The 16287-nt window shown below is 43.8% G+C and overlaps 1 protein-coding gene across 1 annotated transcript in view; it reads right to left on the reverse strand.

The window, feature by feature from the left end:
• HSF4 (heat shock transcription factor 4) overlaps nt 1-16287 on the reverse strand; it is a 32928-nt gene extending 16641 nt beyond the window's left edge. The window contains exons 1-6 of the mRNA XM_050922783.1: nt 15218-16287; nt 9071-9179; nt 6516-6643; nt 5848-5972; nt 4673-4748; nt 2198-2262 (exon numbers count right to left, since the gene is read on the reverse strand). Of these exons, the coding sequence (XP_050778740.1) occupies nt 2198-2262; nt 4673-4748; nt 5848-5972; nt 6516-6643; nt 9071-9179; nt 15218-15340 (626 nt within the window). The 5' untranslated portion in view covers nt 15341-16287. The remainder of the gene's footprint in view (nt 1-2197; nt 2263-4672; nt 4749-5847; nt 5973-6515; nt 6644-9070; nt 9180-15217) is intronic.

The following is a 16287-nucleotide window of genomic DNA, read 5'->3' on the forward strand; positions in this document are numbered from 1 at the left end:
GGTTACAAATCCTCCTAACAATGAACTGACCTATAGGTCTAACTTTATAGGTTAGCCCATTCTTTCTGCATCCTCTTTTCATTGAGTTTCCTCATCATTGCTAATATTTATAACAAAAACAAACAGACAAACAGCAAAACTCAACATTTGCCCAGCTTCTCCCTCTCATTTTCTTGTTTTAAAGAGAAATTGGCTCTAGTTCTCCTAGATCAGCTGATTGGTTAGTCAAGTAGAGCTCAGAAACACAGGAGGCCTACAGGCTTGCACCCATTACACCTAGCAATAAACAAGTGTCTTTTTATCTTAGTGCATGGAAATGCACTATCTAAACTGTGTAAGTTTTGTAAGTAAAATTATTTTCAAACCAGAGAGGACTACCATCTTCTAAAGGTTATGGTCATTGCCTGACTTTAATGATGCTACAGCCTCTGTGCTTTGCCTAGGCTTGGCGTAGCACAGGCAATCAGTTTCCCAGACCTGAAGAAGAGCTCCGTGCAAGTTTGAAAGCTTGTCTCTCTCTGACCAATAGAAGTTGTCCAATAAAAGACATTACCTCACCCATCTTGTCCCTCTAATATCACAGGACCAACATGCCCACCACTACACTGCATACAACATGGAAGCAGGCAGGCAGTGCTTACCTCAGTGCTCAATATTTTATTAATTCTTAGACAGACTCCATGACCTTACTGCTAGCTAATGGCAGCTCGAACCCTTCATCGGAGAGACTGCTTGAGTGGCTGAGCTGCATTGCCAGGACTTGGGCAGTGGTGTCCAATGCTTATGCCCACATCTGCAATCGTTCCTGTGCCTGCCTTGTTCCCAACTTGCTCCACCACTTTTCCTGCTTTGTTCTCAGTCCTGTGGCTTCCTTGCTCCTGCTCTGCTCCAGCCCTGCTTCCCAACTTGGCTCCGGACCCTTGGGTCCTGATCCTCGGCTCTGGCTCCTGGATCTTGGCTCTAACCACAAGGCCAGTCCATGACACATTCAAAGACAATGACCTTTTTTAACAAGATGCTTTCATTTAAGAACCACAGCAAGCTACAAAGCAGAGAGCAGAGCCCCTTCACATGTGCTTGGTATTCTCCTTGCCATGAGCCAGAAAAGATCATTCCTAGTTCCTTCAATTCATCCTGATACACGGAAGTGCTTCCTCTCGTGTCTGAACACTGTCAGTGCAGCTACCATAGATCATAAATAGAGATGAGCTCAAACTGGAAGATAGGATCCACCTACCCATGAACTTGGAGAAGTTTGTATTTGGGTCTGGATCCAAACTTGATAACTCAGGCCCATCTCTAATCTTACACAGTCTTTACATGGAGGCAGAGAGCACAGACATGCAAGTTACAGAAGTGCTCAATAAGGGGTGAGTTCTCAACTAACACTCAGAGCCAAGAATCAGTACACCAGGTTCTCCTCTCACTTACTCCCCTGATACAGTGGTGTACCATAACTGACTTCAGTGGAGCTACTCCAGATTTATGCTGGTTTAAGTTAGAGTGAAATCAGGCCACATCTATCATATCAGCCCATCACTGTGGTAGCCAAGCACTTTGAATGAAATTCACCCTCTGTGCCGAGGGCCAGCACGCAGCCAGTTTAAAACCTCAAGATAAAGCCTGAATTTGACGCTCTGCACAGGGGCGAATTTTACCCTAACATAGGCTTATTCCCAAGCATCTATTACAATAATAAAGAGCATGTCTCACAAGATGTACATGCCATCAATGACTTCCACACAACAGTAATTTACCCTTAAGATTTTAGTTGTAGAAGCAGAATCCTAAGTGCAACCTGAACTATTTTATATGCATCCAAGTTCAGTGACCCTATTTTAATTAATTGGTTATTTTAGTTAGCTAGGGCCCAATTCTGCTCCCGTTGATTTCAAATGGGAAAACGTCCATAGGCTTCAAAGGAAGCCAGATCAAGCCCGCAGCTAGTTCAGTTGTCCCTCTTTCGGCTCACTCTGTATTACTAAAATAAAGGTCAGAGCAAGCTGACATGCTGGTTCTCTAAAGGCCACTGAATGAGGAGTGTCAGCAGGTCTGACTCAGCAGTTCTGCCCCATTCATTTGTTATCACCATGGTGCCCGAGTCAGGTGACTTCCCACCCCACTCTGAGCTGAGCTGGTGTTTTTAATGAAGCGTGAGCATTATCTGTCCGTGTGCGCGCCACACCAGGGTACGTACAGTTTTCTCTTTATTCCAGCGCTGCTGGGGTTTGATTGGAGCTGGCCGAACAGAAACTGAATCAGCTGTTAGGGGAGATCAAAGTCAGGTGTTAATCAGCAGTGGTCCAGCATTCCACGCTCCAGAGCACCTTTCTTATCATGTACATTCCCCCGTTTTACCGAAACCTCAAAGACATGGGATCTGCCATGCAGAATATAGAATCATAGAAATGGTGGCCTGGAAGGGTCCTCTGCTGAGGTAGGACCAAGCAGACCGTTGCTGACAGGTGTTGTCAAACCTGCTCTCTAAAACCTCCAATGACAAGGATTCCCCAGCCTCCCTTGGACGCCTATTCCAAAACTGGAATTACCCTTAGAGTTAGAAAGTTTCTCCTACTATGGAGTGGAATATCCGAATCAGAATGTATGAAATGATCTAGCCTGAAAAGGTTCAGGAGCAATTTGCATAGTTAAAACTCATGGGCCTGATTTTCAGGCAGTGTTTCCGTGCATGGAACTGTGCACATTCTTTCACTGCCAGGTGCGCACGAACAGGACTAGCTAGCGCAGCATGTGCATACACAGTCCCCAACTAGCCCCATCATATCTGGAGATATGCGTGCAAACAAGCACAAAATTCCGTGTGCATCAGTGCACACAGATCTGCTTGACCAGAATCAATCTGTATATAAGGTAATGGGCTATTTACACACCCACGGGTGGTCCTGGACTGAGTGTCTTAGCCATTTCTGCTGGATTTTTAACCCTGTTTTGCTCAGGACACCAACCATAACGCAAGAATGCGTTCGTAGTGAGAAATCCTTCATCGCAGGACAGTTGACTCAAACCTAATGCAACACTTTCACCGCAGACCAGGTGCAAACTGTGTACTAGCATCATGTCTTGCATCCATCGCTTGCCTGTTTCTTGCAGTACAAGAAAGAGAGCAGCGAAAATGCAACTACAGTGTGTGTGGAGCTTCTACCTTGCCATCGTGTTAGAATCAGAGCGTGACTCCTCTTTGGTGGAAAGGGAATCATTGTGGGCTTCGCTGTGCCACTTACATGCAGCCCCATGGTGGGAGCTTTGTGGAGCCTCCCATCCCCTGGGGAAGCTCCAGGAGGAATTCATAGATTTTCAAGGCCAGATGGGACCATTGTGATCATCCAGTTTGACCTCCTCAATAACTCAGACTCTAGAATTTCACCCAATAATTCCCCCTACCAGCCAGATAACTGTGGAGAACTCATCATGGAGCTGCCTGGCAGACTGGGAAGCAGCCACCCCTACACTCCCTGGTGTAACAGGCCAGTTCTGCTGTCCAGTGTGGAGGAGGGACAGCTGGTGCACCTCAGAAATCACACTGAGAGACACAGAGACTGCAGCTGTGTCTGCAAGCACAAGGGATGGGGAGGCTCTTTGCATCCTTTCACGGCTTTCTCACTGATGCATCAGGGCTCCATCTGGGCCTGGATTCTATGAAATCTATGGAAAAACGTGACCTTCCCATCTCTCAGACTGTGCATAAAATGTAATGTGAACCACTCAACAGAAAAGCTGATGCAGTTTTTAACTGAGAAGTCTGAGAAGGACAAGCACAGCATTGCAGTGCAGCGACTGGAGTTAGAAACCATACAGTTCTGCCTATCCAAGGAGATAACATTCCTGCAGTATCTGTCATATTCCCTGTTCTTAGCATTGACTTCAGCGGGGGCAGTCTCAAGGATCTTATGCTTCAGGCTGGGTAGTGCAACCTTTTCTCCCTTGGTGAGTCCCACTTCGCTCACTGACCTCAGTGGCACTACTTATAGGCATGAGCACTCACCGATGGGAGGAAGGGCTGCACGATCTAGGGAATGTACAGGCATCATGACAATTTTACTGCGACTTGCACAAAGAGCTAGGGAGAAATCTGGGCAAGCCCCAAAGTCTGTAGTCGACACCCATAGCCCAAGTTATTAATGATGAGGACTATCTCCACACAAAATAGAAAATGCATAAAATGATCCATCTTGCTCCCATTGAAACCAGTGAGAGCTTTTCCCCTGACTTCAATGTAAGCAGGACCAGGCTCAAAGCACCCATGACTCCCCTACATACAGTGCAGCCTAAAGTTACTGTGATCACTAAGGAGCAATACAAATCCATCTGCTTAAGGATTTTACCCTTCTTTATACATGGGTACAGAGCTAGATGCTGAGTCTGAGCTCCCCTAATGCTATCCCAGGGCTGCATGGCTGAAAAACCAGATATGGCCAAAGGTGATACAATTCTCCGCCTGTCACGCAGAGCTCCTCTTAGCACTCAGGGGAGCCATGTGCAATGCAATTAGGAAAGAGGGAAAATATATACATAGCAATGACAGAGACTGAACAAAATATAATGTAGGCTCTGGACAGGAATAGGCAGACTTCACTACATCTTTTTGATAGGCTGTATAACACAGTTCAATACAACTTTACGGTTATCTGAGCCGATCTGGTCTGATCGCTACCTTGTTGATCACTTTCTGTTGCTGAGAATGATTCTGCCTGAGAGATACAACTTCCCGCCACAGGACTTCATTTTGTCTGAAAGGGAAACAGTAACATCCCCTGAGCACACAGACATCCCCACCCACAGGCCTGGCATTCGCTGCCGTGGCCGACTGTGTGAGATTTTTATCTTTTCTTAAAACCCCAGATGCTGGAGACGTGATTATCTGAGCGTCTCAACCTTCATATTATATATATTTAAACTAAGTAGTTGGCCTTCCTGATTGCAGAGAAAGCTTGAAAATACAACCCCCAAAAGGTTCAACAAACGTAAGGCAAATAAAAAGAATCCAAAATCATTTGTGATTTCTTACTGGTTTGGGTTGGCAATACTATACTTCTTTCCTTTTCAACTGAAATGGCACTCCTGTAAATTCAATCCCTCCCAACCCCAATGAGACGATATTATTGAAGGGTCATATTTCAAAAGGACCTCTCAAATTGTGTCTGCAAATCAAATTGTCCACATACACACATAGCTTGAATGCAACCACAGGTTTTATGTGAGCAGTTTTATAGGGTTTCTTGAAAATTTGGCCTCAAAGGTCTTCATTTTAACACTAAGAACTAGTGAATACAGCACGGAGGCTCCATCCTTTGCGGATGCTTCTGTGCCTTCATTGTGCAGTGGTCTCAGAACAGCCATAATTCTCAGTGCCTTAGAACTTGGCACAAGACAAGTTATAGACAGAGCTGGTTGAGTAATTCATTGGGAAAAAACAGCCAGCGAATACAGCCCTATTTGCCCACCACTCATTTGTGACTGTATTCTGATACCATTATTTGTAGGTATTTGTGGAATAGTTTGCAAGTACAATTTTTCAGCCTGTGGGCAGTTTGCAGTCTGCTCATGTTGACTATTCACTTCTCATTATTTGTGGTATGTGATTTTAATTCATTGAATGCAATTTTTAAATTCCTTTTATAAATTCAAACTGGAAAGGAAGACCAAAACCCAGTACTTCATTGGATATAAAACAAATGTTTATAGCACAGAAAGGATTCATTTTAAAGATTGTACTGGATGTGCATGATACAATTCCCAGAGTCCTACAGGTCTTACAAATACTCCCCAGGGTTTACAACTATGTCATGAAGCAGACTCGTAGGAGCAATGTGAATGTGATCAACTCACTGCTTCATGTCCTGCATTTGACACTCCATGTTCTCCTGCTGACTTCTCAGAATCTGGACTTCATAGAGCAACCTGCTGAGATCCTCCTGGCGCATCTTCGTTTCCTCATTTTTCACAATAGATACCTGAGAAGAGCACATGCGGCAGAATTTACTACTGCAAGACGTTATGCACAGGGATAAGAACTTTGCAATGGTGTCTAAGCAGGAGTATCAGTTACAACCTGGGCTATAAAGCGATGATATATTGGAACAGGAGACACAGTTTTAAGAGTCCGGGGTGGCCCCAAAGGGTCATAGCCAGGGGCACTGGAAAGTAAACAGAGGCTGAAGAGCATGAAAAATTCTTTAATAGTGAGGTCTATTAGGCTAGGGACTAGCATCCTAGCAGCTGTGGTGAAAGACCCATCACTGGAGTTATTTAAAACTGAACTGGACAAAAATGGTACTTCAAGGATCAATCCAGCACTAGCACTAAGGAGATGAACTAGCTGGTCTACCTAGGCCTTCTACATCCCTAATGTCAGCTATTCTAGGAAGTGAGGTTAGCTAATGATGCAAGCTTTCTAGCAGCCTTCCATCACCCTGCCCATTCCTCTAATGACACCCTTAGACCCTATGCACATCAGCACCCCAAGAGAAGAGGTGCAGCTCTCACTCAATTCCCACCTTCCTTTTGATGTGTTCCAAGAGGTGTTCGTGGCCTTGTAGGAAATAAAGATGCTGGAACTCGGTGTCATCCCATTCAGGCTTGACAAGGCCACCCTGCTCTATATTGACCACTTTCCTGAAGCCATCTAAACGTAAACAGAACTGGTGAGAACCATGTGTAGCATATAGATTGGGAAGAACAAAGAAGCCCAATGTTTGAATTAGCCTTCCCCACAGTACCCACTGATTTTCAAGTATCGTTTCCTTTTCCCTGCTCCTAATTTCTGCCTGAGTGTTGTCTTAGATATTGCAAATAGGCTGCAAGGAGCGAATCCTTCACTGGTTAGCTCACATGGTCCTGAACATGCCAGTGGCAGAGATGGGCCAGAGATGCTAATTTGTCTAGCCAAATATGCCTCAAACCCCAAACTGGAGGCACCTGATGCTGAAATGGTAGTACAGTCTCTACAACCAATTCAACCCGGCACCTCTCTGCTGACCGCGGCTGCTAATCAGTCCTAGCTGTAATGATGGTGACCCTTGTTTTTACCAACTTGCCCATAAGCACTCACTCCACATGGGCTACAGAACAAATCTTGGATAGAAACAATTTTTTGACCTAGGCTGCATTTAAACTGCTGGCCTACAGCTGAAAGGGCCATTTCTAATCCTCATGTAAACATCCACAGCCCACCTTTACTTTGTAACACTTTTGTGAAAAATAAAAGCGTAATTAAGGCTGGAGTTCATCACCCAGGCAGAGGGCTAAGCACCTCTGACATTCTATGTAAGTCCTCAAAATAGGACATACGCAGTGCCGAGGTGTTGAATTTCACTCCCTAAATCCAGCACCTACTACTGGGATATTTTGTTACCCAAAAAACACTCTAATGACACATATCACGTGTTCTGTAGTTGCTTGAGGGTTTTTAGGAATGGGGCACGTGAAGTGCTGTTGAAACTTCAACCGGTGCTTCAAAATATTAATATCTTTCAGATGTACTAAAAATAAAGAAAGCATGTGATAGTGTGCTAGCAGCTAGTCACTGTTTGAGGCTCTGTGGGTGTTGCAGCTGAAATTGAAGGTAAGCTGGTGCAGTTTTATTTACACAGAATGTGCAAAGTCCCATGTCTCCAAATACAGCAGGAATCAAATGGCAGGACACAGCTTCTTTTACTCACAGGACCAAGAGCATCCATTTCAGCCTGCACCCTAGACCTATAAACCTCTCTCCAGGTTTCTTCCAGGGTCAGCTTTCAGCTGGTCCTTTTGGATCTCTCGCTCGCTCTCTCTTTTGTGCCTGTTCTCAGTTTGTTTTCTGCCTTCCCTCACTTCCCTCTCCCTCTGCCATATACCCAGTGCTTAATTTGTGCCAGGGCTTTCTGGGGCTGAGCCCTGGCACCTTTACGCTTGGCAGTTCATAGCCCTGGCACCTCGGGGCTTGCTTAGTAACTTATGAAAGCAGGGCTGCCCAGAGGATTCAGGGGGCCTGGGGTCTTCTCGCTGCTGAATTGCCACCGAAGACGGCACTTCGGCAGTGAGTCCCGGGGTGGAAGGACCTCCTGCCACGAGTCTTCAGGACACTTCGGCGGCAGGTCCTGGAGCGGAAGGACCCCCTGCCACCGAATTGCTGCCGAAGACCCGGAGCGGAAAAAGCTTTGGGGGCCCGGGCTCCGCGAGAGTTTTCCGGGGCCCCCGGAGCAAGTTTCAGTGCCTCTGAAAATCTTTCCTTGGATGCTTGTGTTCACTGATCTAAACCATACCTGGGCCTCTCGGATATTGGCCTAAACTATGAGCTATGCCATAATATACTATATAACACAGGGGAAAATGCATTAAGTGACCAGTCAAGGGGTATATAAAAACTGGTTTTCTAACAAAAATGATCTCCTACTAATGACGGAGGAGAACTGTTCTCAGTACAAGAAAACCCTGGGCATGGGTGAAGATTGTGCTTTTAAGATTCTGTTGCAGGGCAAGAATATCAATAGGGTTTGTGAAAATTCTGATATAACATGATATATAAAACAAATGACAAATTATGTGTCATCAGACTGACCGTAAGCCGAAAACTTTGGAATGGAAACTTTGTTTGTTTACAATCTGTGTGCTCAACTATGAATACAGCACAAGGAAATCTCATTTCTGTGTTCTGGTAACAAGCCTTTCTCATGACCTATGAATTCATCAGAAGCTTTTAATCAATCTGCAGCCTTCTATAACAATTCTTTATCCGTATTGCACAACCTTCTGTCTTGACAAGGGAAGGTCTTCATTTAGACACATAATTCAGGCCACACACAATTGGCACCATCTCATTTATATTATTGTATATTAGTTGCTGCAGAAATGCTAAATCTTAATATGATGGCAAAATTATTTAAGAAAAAGAATTTAATCCATATCATTTTTCTTGTGTCCTTCATTTGAGCCTCTGTGGAATGCTGAGTCTCATATTTGGGTCTTGGCTCTTATACTTAAATGTATTTGTTATTCTTATGCTTATTTTGTTCCCTTCTTTCCCAGAGGATGTCTCCATTATAGTGCACTCCGGCACTAGAGTTTTACTTACACATGTTCAGCTGCCGGACGAAGCTGGCCATGTTGTTGTGTTTGAAATACTTAGGCAGCACCTCCTTGGCAAACTGACCTTGATCGAAAACGTGGAAGCTGGTGCCATTCTGCAGAGAAGATAGGAAGAAAAGAAAAAATTCACACGGTAGTTCTGGAATCCCCAGAGACACGTGCAAGCTAGTGAAATGGGAGATGGCCAGGTGGAGTTAATTACTTAGAGCCATGACTGTCAAGGTGATCAGATACAATGAGGTTGAGATGCAATGGCGGGCGAGTATGGGGTAGCAGTGTGATCCAATGGGTAGGATACTGAACTCAGGAAACCTAAGGGGGGGAGGGATAGCTCAGTGGTTTGAGCATTGGCCTGGTAAACCCAGGGTTGTGAGTCCAATCCTTGAGGGGGCCGCTTAGGGATCTGGGGCAAAAATTGGTCCTGCTAGTGAAGGCAGGGGGCTGGCATCAATGACCTTTCAAGGTCCCTTCCAGTTCTAGGAGATTGGTATATCTCCAATTATTATTATTATTATTTAAGCTCTATTCTGGGCTCTGCCACTAGCTTGCAGGGTGACCCTGGGCAAGTCACTTCCCTGCTCTGTGCCTCAGTTTCCCCAACTGCAAAATGGAGATAATGATATGGACTTCTTTTCTAAGGTGCTTTGAGATGGACTGAGGAAAAGTTATATATTATTACTTCATGGCAGTTAAACCCAGACAGATTGCTTCTATGGGACTGTGACTTTAAGGCTCCCTTTCTGCGCAGATGTGACTATGGCAAAGCCATGCATGCTGGGACGCAAAGTTGAGTGTATATGCCAGCCAGTGAGAAGGTGGAGGAAGTAACCGGGGTGCCATTTTGGACTTGATTCTGACTCACAGAGGAACTGGTTGCAAATCAGAAGGTTGAAGACAGCTAGGGTGAAAGGGATCATGAAATGATAAATGTCATGATTTTTAGGAAACGAGCAGCAGAATATGGACAATAGATTTCCAAAAGGCAAATTTAAACAAACTCAGAGAACTGGTAAGTAAGGTCCCATGGGGAAAAAAATCTAATGGAAAAAGGAGTTCAGGAGAGCAGGGAGTTTTTCAAACAGACAATATTAAAGGTACAACAGCAAACTATACCATGCAAAGGAAAGATAGCAAGAATAGTAAGAGGCCAATATGGCTTCATCAGATTAAAGAATATTTAGGTAAATGGGATTATGCAAGTCAGCAGGGCCTGATGAAATTCATCCTAGGGCACTGAAGGGACTAACTGAAGCGATCTCGGAACCGCTAGAGGTTTACCTTCAAGAACTTGGTGAGGTGTCAGAAGACTGGAGAAAGACAAACTATCTTTAAACAGGAAAACAAAGAGGACTCAGGGAATTACAGACCAGTCAGCCTAACTTCAATGCCTGGAAGGAAACTGGAGCAAATGATTAAACAATCAATTTGTAAGGACCTAAAGGTTAATAAAGACTGACCAGCATGGATTTGTCAAGGAAAAAAATTATGCAAAATCAACCTAATTTCCTTTTTTAACAGGGTTACTGGCCTAGTGGATGCAGGGAAGAAGTAGACATGATATATATTGATTTCAGTAAGGCATTTGACACAGTCTCACATGACATTCTCATATGCAAACTAGGGAAATATGGTATAAATGAAATTATTATAAGGTGGGTGCACAACTGGTTGAAACACCATATTCAAAGTATAGTTATCAACGCTTTGCTACGAAAATAGGGAGACTTATGTAATTGGGTCCTACAAGGGTCTTTCTGGTACTATTCAATAATTACTTGCACAATGGAGTGGAGAATATTCTTCTAAAATTCGTGGGGGAGGAGTTGCAAGCACTTTGGAAGACAGGATTTGAATTCAAAAGGACCTTTGCAAATTGGTCTGAAATCAACGAGATTAAAGACAAGTGCAAAGTACTACACTTAGGAAAGACAAATCAAATGCACAGCTACAAAACAGGGACTAACTGGCTGGGCAGCAGTAGCGACAGTAGAGAGCAACAAAAATGATAAAAAGATTTAGAAAACCTGACCTGTGAGGAAAGGTTAAAAAAACTGGGTATGTTTAGTCTTGAGAAGATCGGGGAGGGGGGCGGATTTGGTAACAGTCTTTAACTATGTTAATGTCTGTCATAAAGAGGATGGGGATCAGTAGCTCACCATGTCCACTGAAGGTAGGACAAAAAGCAATGGGCTTTATCTGCAGCAAGGGAGATTTAGGTTAGATATTAAGAAAAACTTCCTAACTGCCTGGGTAGTTAAGCTCTGGAATAGGCTTCGCATTAACAGGTGTTTTGTAAACAAGACACGAGGAGTCATTCTTCCACTTTACTCTGCGCTGGTTAGGCCTCAGCTGGAGTATTGTGTCCAGTTCTGGGCACCACATTTCAAGAAAGATGTGAAGAAATTGGAGAGGGTCCAGAGAAGAGCAACAAGAATGATTAAAGGTCTTGAGAACATGACCTATGAAGGAAGGCTGAAGGAATTGGGTTTGTTTAGTTTGGAAAAGAGAAGACTGAGAGGGGACATGATAGCAGTTTTCAGGTATCTAAAAGGGTGTCATCAGGAGGAGGGAGAAAACTTGTTCACCTTAGCCTCCAATGATAGAACAAGAAGCAATGGGCTTAAACTGCAGCAAGGGAGATTTAGGTTGGACATTAGGAAAAAGTTCCTAACTGTCAGGGTAGTTAAACACTGGAATAGATTGCCTAGGGAAGTTGTGGAATCTCCATCTCTGGAGATATTTAAGAGTAGGTTAGATAAATGTCTATTAGGGATGGTCTAGACAGTATTTGGTCCTGCCATGAGGGCAGGGGACTGGACTCGATGACCTCTCGAGGTCCCTTCCAGTCCTAGAGTCTATGAGTCTATGAGAGGTTGCGGAATCCCCACCACTGGAGATTTTTAAGAACAGGCTGGACAAACACCTGTCAGGGATGGTCTAGGTTTACTTGATCCTGCCTCAGTGCAGCAGGCTGGCCTAGATAACCTCATGGTTGCGTCCAGCCCTACATGTCTATGAAAAGCGGGTGCAATGCCTCCACCAGTGCATTGCAGTCACGTTACGATATGTCTACACTATAACCAGAGGAGTGACAGCACTACATGTAGCCATGCCCAAGCTATCTATGTATTAGTGAGCTTGAATACAATAGCAATGAAGCAACAGTGCCCTGGACTAGCCACTCAAGTACATACCTAGTGTCAGAGGTGGTCTTCTACAGCCCGTGCTGCCCAAGCTTCACCGCTATTATTATTCAAGCTAGCTAGATCAGGGTACAGTCGTACCTCCGATTGCATGCTCTTATCAGCAGGGCCACTAACTGGACTGGGATGGACAGTCTCGTCTTTGACGTAGTGTCCACCAGCTGCCAAATGGGGAATGTCACACCCTTCCGCCCTGTTCTATCAGGACACTGGATGTTGAGTGGAGCGAAGGATGCAGGACACTTTTAGGCTGCGTTGGACTGTTTTCCAGCTGGGGAACACATTCTGATGAACACGCCTGCATTATTCTTGTCCTTGCTTCTACATCAGACCCACGCATATAGGCCGATGAAACACAATTTTGGGGGTGGGCCAGAAGCACAGCACTATACCAGAGATGGGGAAATGAGCTGATATTTAGACAAACAGGGTTACTTGGTCCTATCTCAGCACGGGGGCTGGGCGAGGTGAGCTCCTGAGGTCCCATCCAGCCCTACATTTCTATGATACTACATCTAACCCTAGATCTCCATGCCCCCATGCTCTTTGTTTAGATTATGCTTCAAGACAACTGTTGATAAGCCACAAATAGTATCCATGCAATGAAGACCAGGGAAGCTAAATCCCAGGGAGTGGACTGGGATTCTCTGCTGTGAAAGCAATATGCACACAGTCCTTTGTGCTGATGTGGCTGCAGTTTTCCACTGTGTTCAGCATTACCATTAACGGTATCACCTGGGCTTCCTTGTCACAGCCAAACCTATTTTCTACAGAATTATTAACAACCATGATTGGGTCTTTTGATTTTTACACAACAACAATATGCAGAAACCATGTGGACACAGTTGGGTCACAAATAACATTTTTACTGACATGCAAGGCCTCTAGGGTGAGCAGACAGCAAATGTGAAAAACTGGGGCGGGGTGGGGGGTAATAGGAGCCTATATAAGAAAAAGACCCCAAAATTGGGACTGTCCCTATAAAATCAGGACATTTGGTCACCCTAAAGGCCTCTCTACATACACAGTGCTGGGGCTGGACTGGTTTTTGGCACCGTCTAAAACACAGAACAAGTAAGTGCCACTAGAGGGCTCACAAATGATTTGAAGAGATGCTGCCTTATTTTCTTACAAGCCACATATTGTCCATCAATGATGGGATACTGCCAGATCCTACTGCCCTAGTCATTTTCCTTATGATTTCTTTGCTGCGGTGGCAGATCTCGGTGTCTGAATGGGGCCTCTCGACCCAGCCGCTTCCATTAGCTATTGCAGTTAAGTCATAATTACAGCTGATTCAAGACTGCAAAGAAAATGCATGTTCAGAAACATGCAATCAAATTCTGACTGGTGGTTCGACTCAGCCATGTTTGATCCCCTTATTATCTCTATTTGCAAATATTTATACAGATGGGTTTTTTGTTCAGAGAAATATTTGGGAAATGGCTTCCCTTTATTAAAATATAACAGGATTCAAGTATGGACAAGTGTATTCACTAGTCACCATTACTTATCCCCCCTGCTATCCAGTTAAGGACCGGAAGCAATATCATGTGACTTCAGTGAGCCGTCAGGCACCATGAATAATGAGTAGTCAAAACGAACAATTTGCTAATAATCCATAGGCTGAAAATGATTCATAGAAACTTCTCTGTTGATACTTACTAATAGGTTAGCAGAAGCCAGAATTCGCTAACATATGCAAAGGTGAAAGTTTCACTCATTCACATGCTTAATAAAAAACACCCTATTTAAAATCCTCTTGATGCTCTTACAGGCTGTAATCATTGACGTGATTGCGGTATCACGGATTCAGCACTCTGATGTCACAGTACAACAGGTGGGCTAGAAAGGAGCAGGGGGAAGATCAAAAATAATCACACACCATATGCAAGCGGGTCTGGAAAATTACAGAAAAAAAAAGTGTAATGAAAAAGGGACTATTTCTAGATTAAAACTTTCTCTCCATTGTGAAAGCTCTTCTTTAAAGTGAATTATGTATAAACCCCATGATAAAATGAAGGAAATGGGCCTATAACACAAGATTCATGCGTTGGTTAATGAACAAAATATAACTTTCTGTTTAGAGGTAGAAATGCAACTTATGTCCCATCCCATGCATTTGGAATGAAAACTGTGCTGAACAACGCTCCCGTGGCTAAAAACATGACAAAGAGGCTGGTATCAAAATATTTTTTTTAAAGTATGCTTTAATTATAGTTCCTTTTGTAGAAAGCGAGTTTATAAACAACATACTGGATAATTCTCTGCTGAAAAATAAATCACGTCTCTTTGTAACAAATGTTAATAAAGTCAAGTGCACAATACGATTTCAAAATGCTAGAGTCAAACGACGTTCGTCCTTTAATTGCACTTAGCGTTTAAAAGCCCCAAACGATAAACAGTAAGAAACATCACGAAAATAAAACAAACAAACCTATTAAAAATAAAAATAGCCAAACTGCCAATAGATATGCAAGTCACCGTGTCCACATACATACTAGTTCAAGTGCTTAGTAAAAGTGACTCTAGTGATTTGGGGGCCCAACTTGAGACCCTTTAAAGGAGCTTGATTTTCAGAGGGTTGGCACTTATTTTCAGAAAATCAGGCCCATTTAAGGTGTCAAGCTGGACACCAAAAAAAAAAAAAAAAAAAAAAATCAAGAATCCCCCCCTCCACCACCACCAAAATCATTAGTCACTAGGAAAATCTTGGCCTCTCTTTAACACAAACAAGCATAATATTCAGTGTGTCTATAAAAGTCTCTCTAAAGAACACTCACTCTTTTCCAACTAACGCTGGCAAGGTACTTTGAAAATGTCAAGTGCTAGATAAATGCTACAGAATATCATCTTTTAGATGCTTTGGACTTGTTTTTGTCCTGCTGTCCCATGCAGTTTAAGTGACCTCTGGTATTAGCTTTACTTACAGTGCTCCAGCAAATTAGATGGTTTGTTTCAGGATCTTCCACCAGCGTCCACAGTTTAGTCAGGAATGCTGGCACATTACTGGAGTATCCATCCATTGCCAGGGAACTGGGTGAATCTTGCATCGTTTTTCAATGTTTTAGTTACACTAACTCCATCTCTTTCAATATGCCTGTCTTGCCGTGCATGTGGGTCACAGGAAGACTGAACCATTTAGTTTCATCCAGGTCCAGCTGAAAGTAGGCCCCCACTCAGTCACATCAGCAGTGCTGTTCACACTCTTAAAAACTCAGCACAATGCAACGGCATCATCAGCCCCAGAGAACAATGCACAGAATTAAAATGCATTGCAGCCAATCGCACAATGCTGTGAATAAACATGCAGCGTCATGCAAAGAGAACACACACTGTACACCTTTGGCTGGGAGGTTAGCAAATCACTGGAACGAATTAAGAAAACACATGGCTGGCATGTTTGCAGGATGGCAGGAAGCACTGACAATGGACTGTGAAGGTACTGAGTTTAAACATTAGTTAGGAGCTCCCTGTTCTGAACGATGGGCAAAATCAAGGCTGGTTTTAAGTGTGCCAAACCTTAGTCAGGCTGAGCAAAACCAAAGCTGAGTCCCACATTATCTGAATCCCAGAGTTCAGTGAGCTTTGGATAAACAGCTCTGGATTGGGTGAAAAGAGATGATGAAAATAGATAGACCCCAGGTACCACCATCTGCTTTATTATTATTCCAGGTGTTTCACCCACCGCTAGTTATGAGCAGCTGGATTCATTTGCCCCAGACTCTGAAGCCCTTATTCATGTTGGTGAGCACTTACACACGCGAGTACTCTCCTTGGCTTCCATGGGACATGACTTGTTGCTCACTCAGGTAAGTAAAAGCACCACAATCTCAACCTTTATTTGCTGTGTTAACACATGTTGTTTCCTGGGCACTTGATGACAATGTAATCAGAGCTCAAGATCATTTCAAACCAAATCAAGCTTTAAAAATCTCTCTCCAATATACACCAGGGATCTCTGACACATTCTCCTGATGAATGAACACACACACACACA

Source organism: Gopherus flavomarginatus, chromosome 14 (assembly GCF_025201925.1).
Source record: "Gopherus flavomarginatus isolate rGopFla2 chromosome 14, rGopFla2.mat.asm, whole genome shotgun sequence".
In the NCBI taxonomy this organism is placed as follows: domain Eukaryota; kingdom Metazoa; phylum Chordata; order Testudines; family Testudinidae; genus Gopherus; species Gopherus flavomarginatus.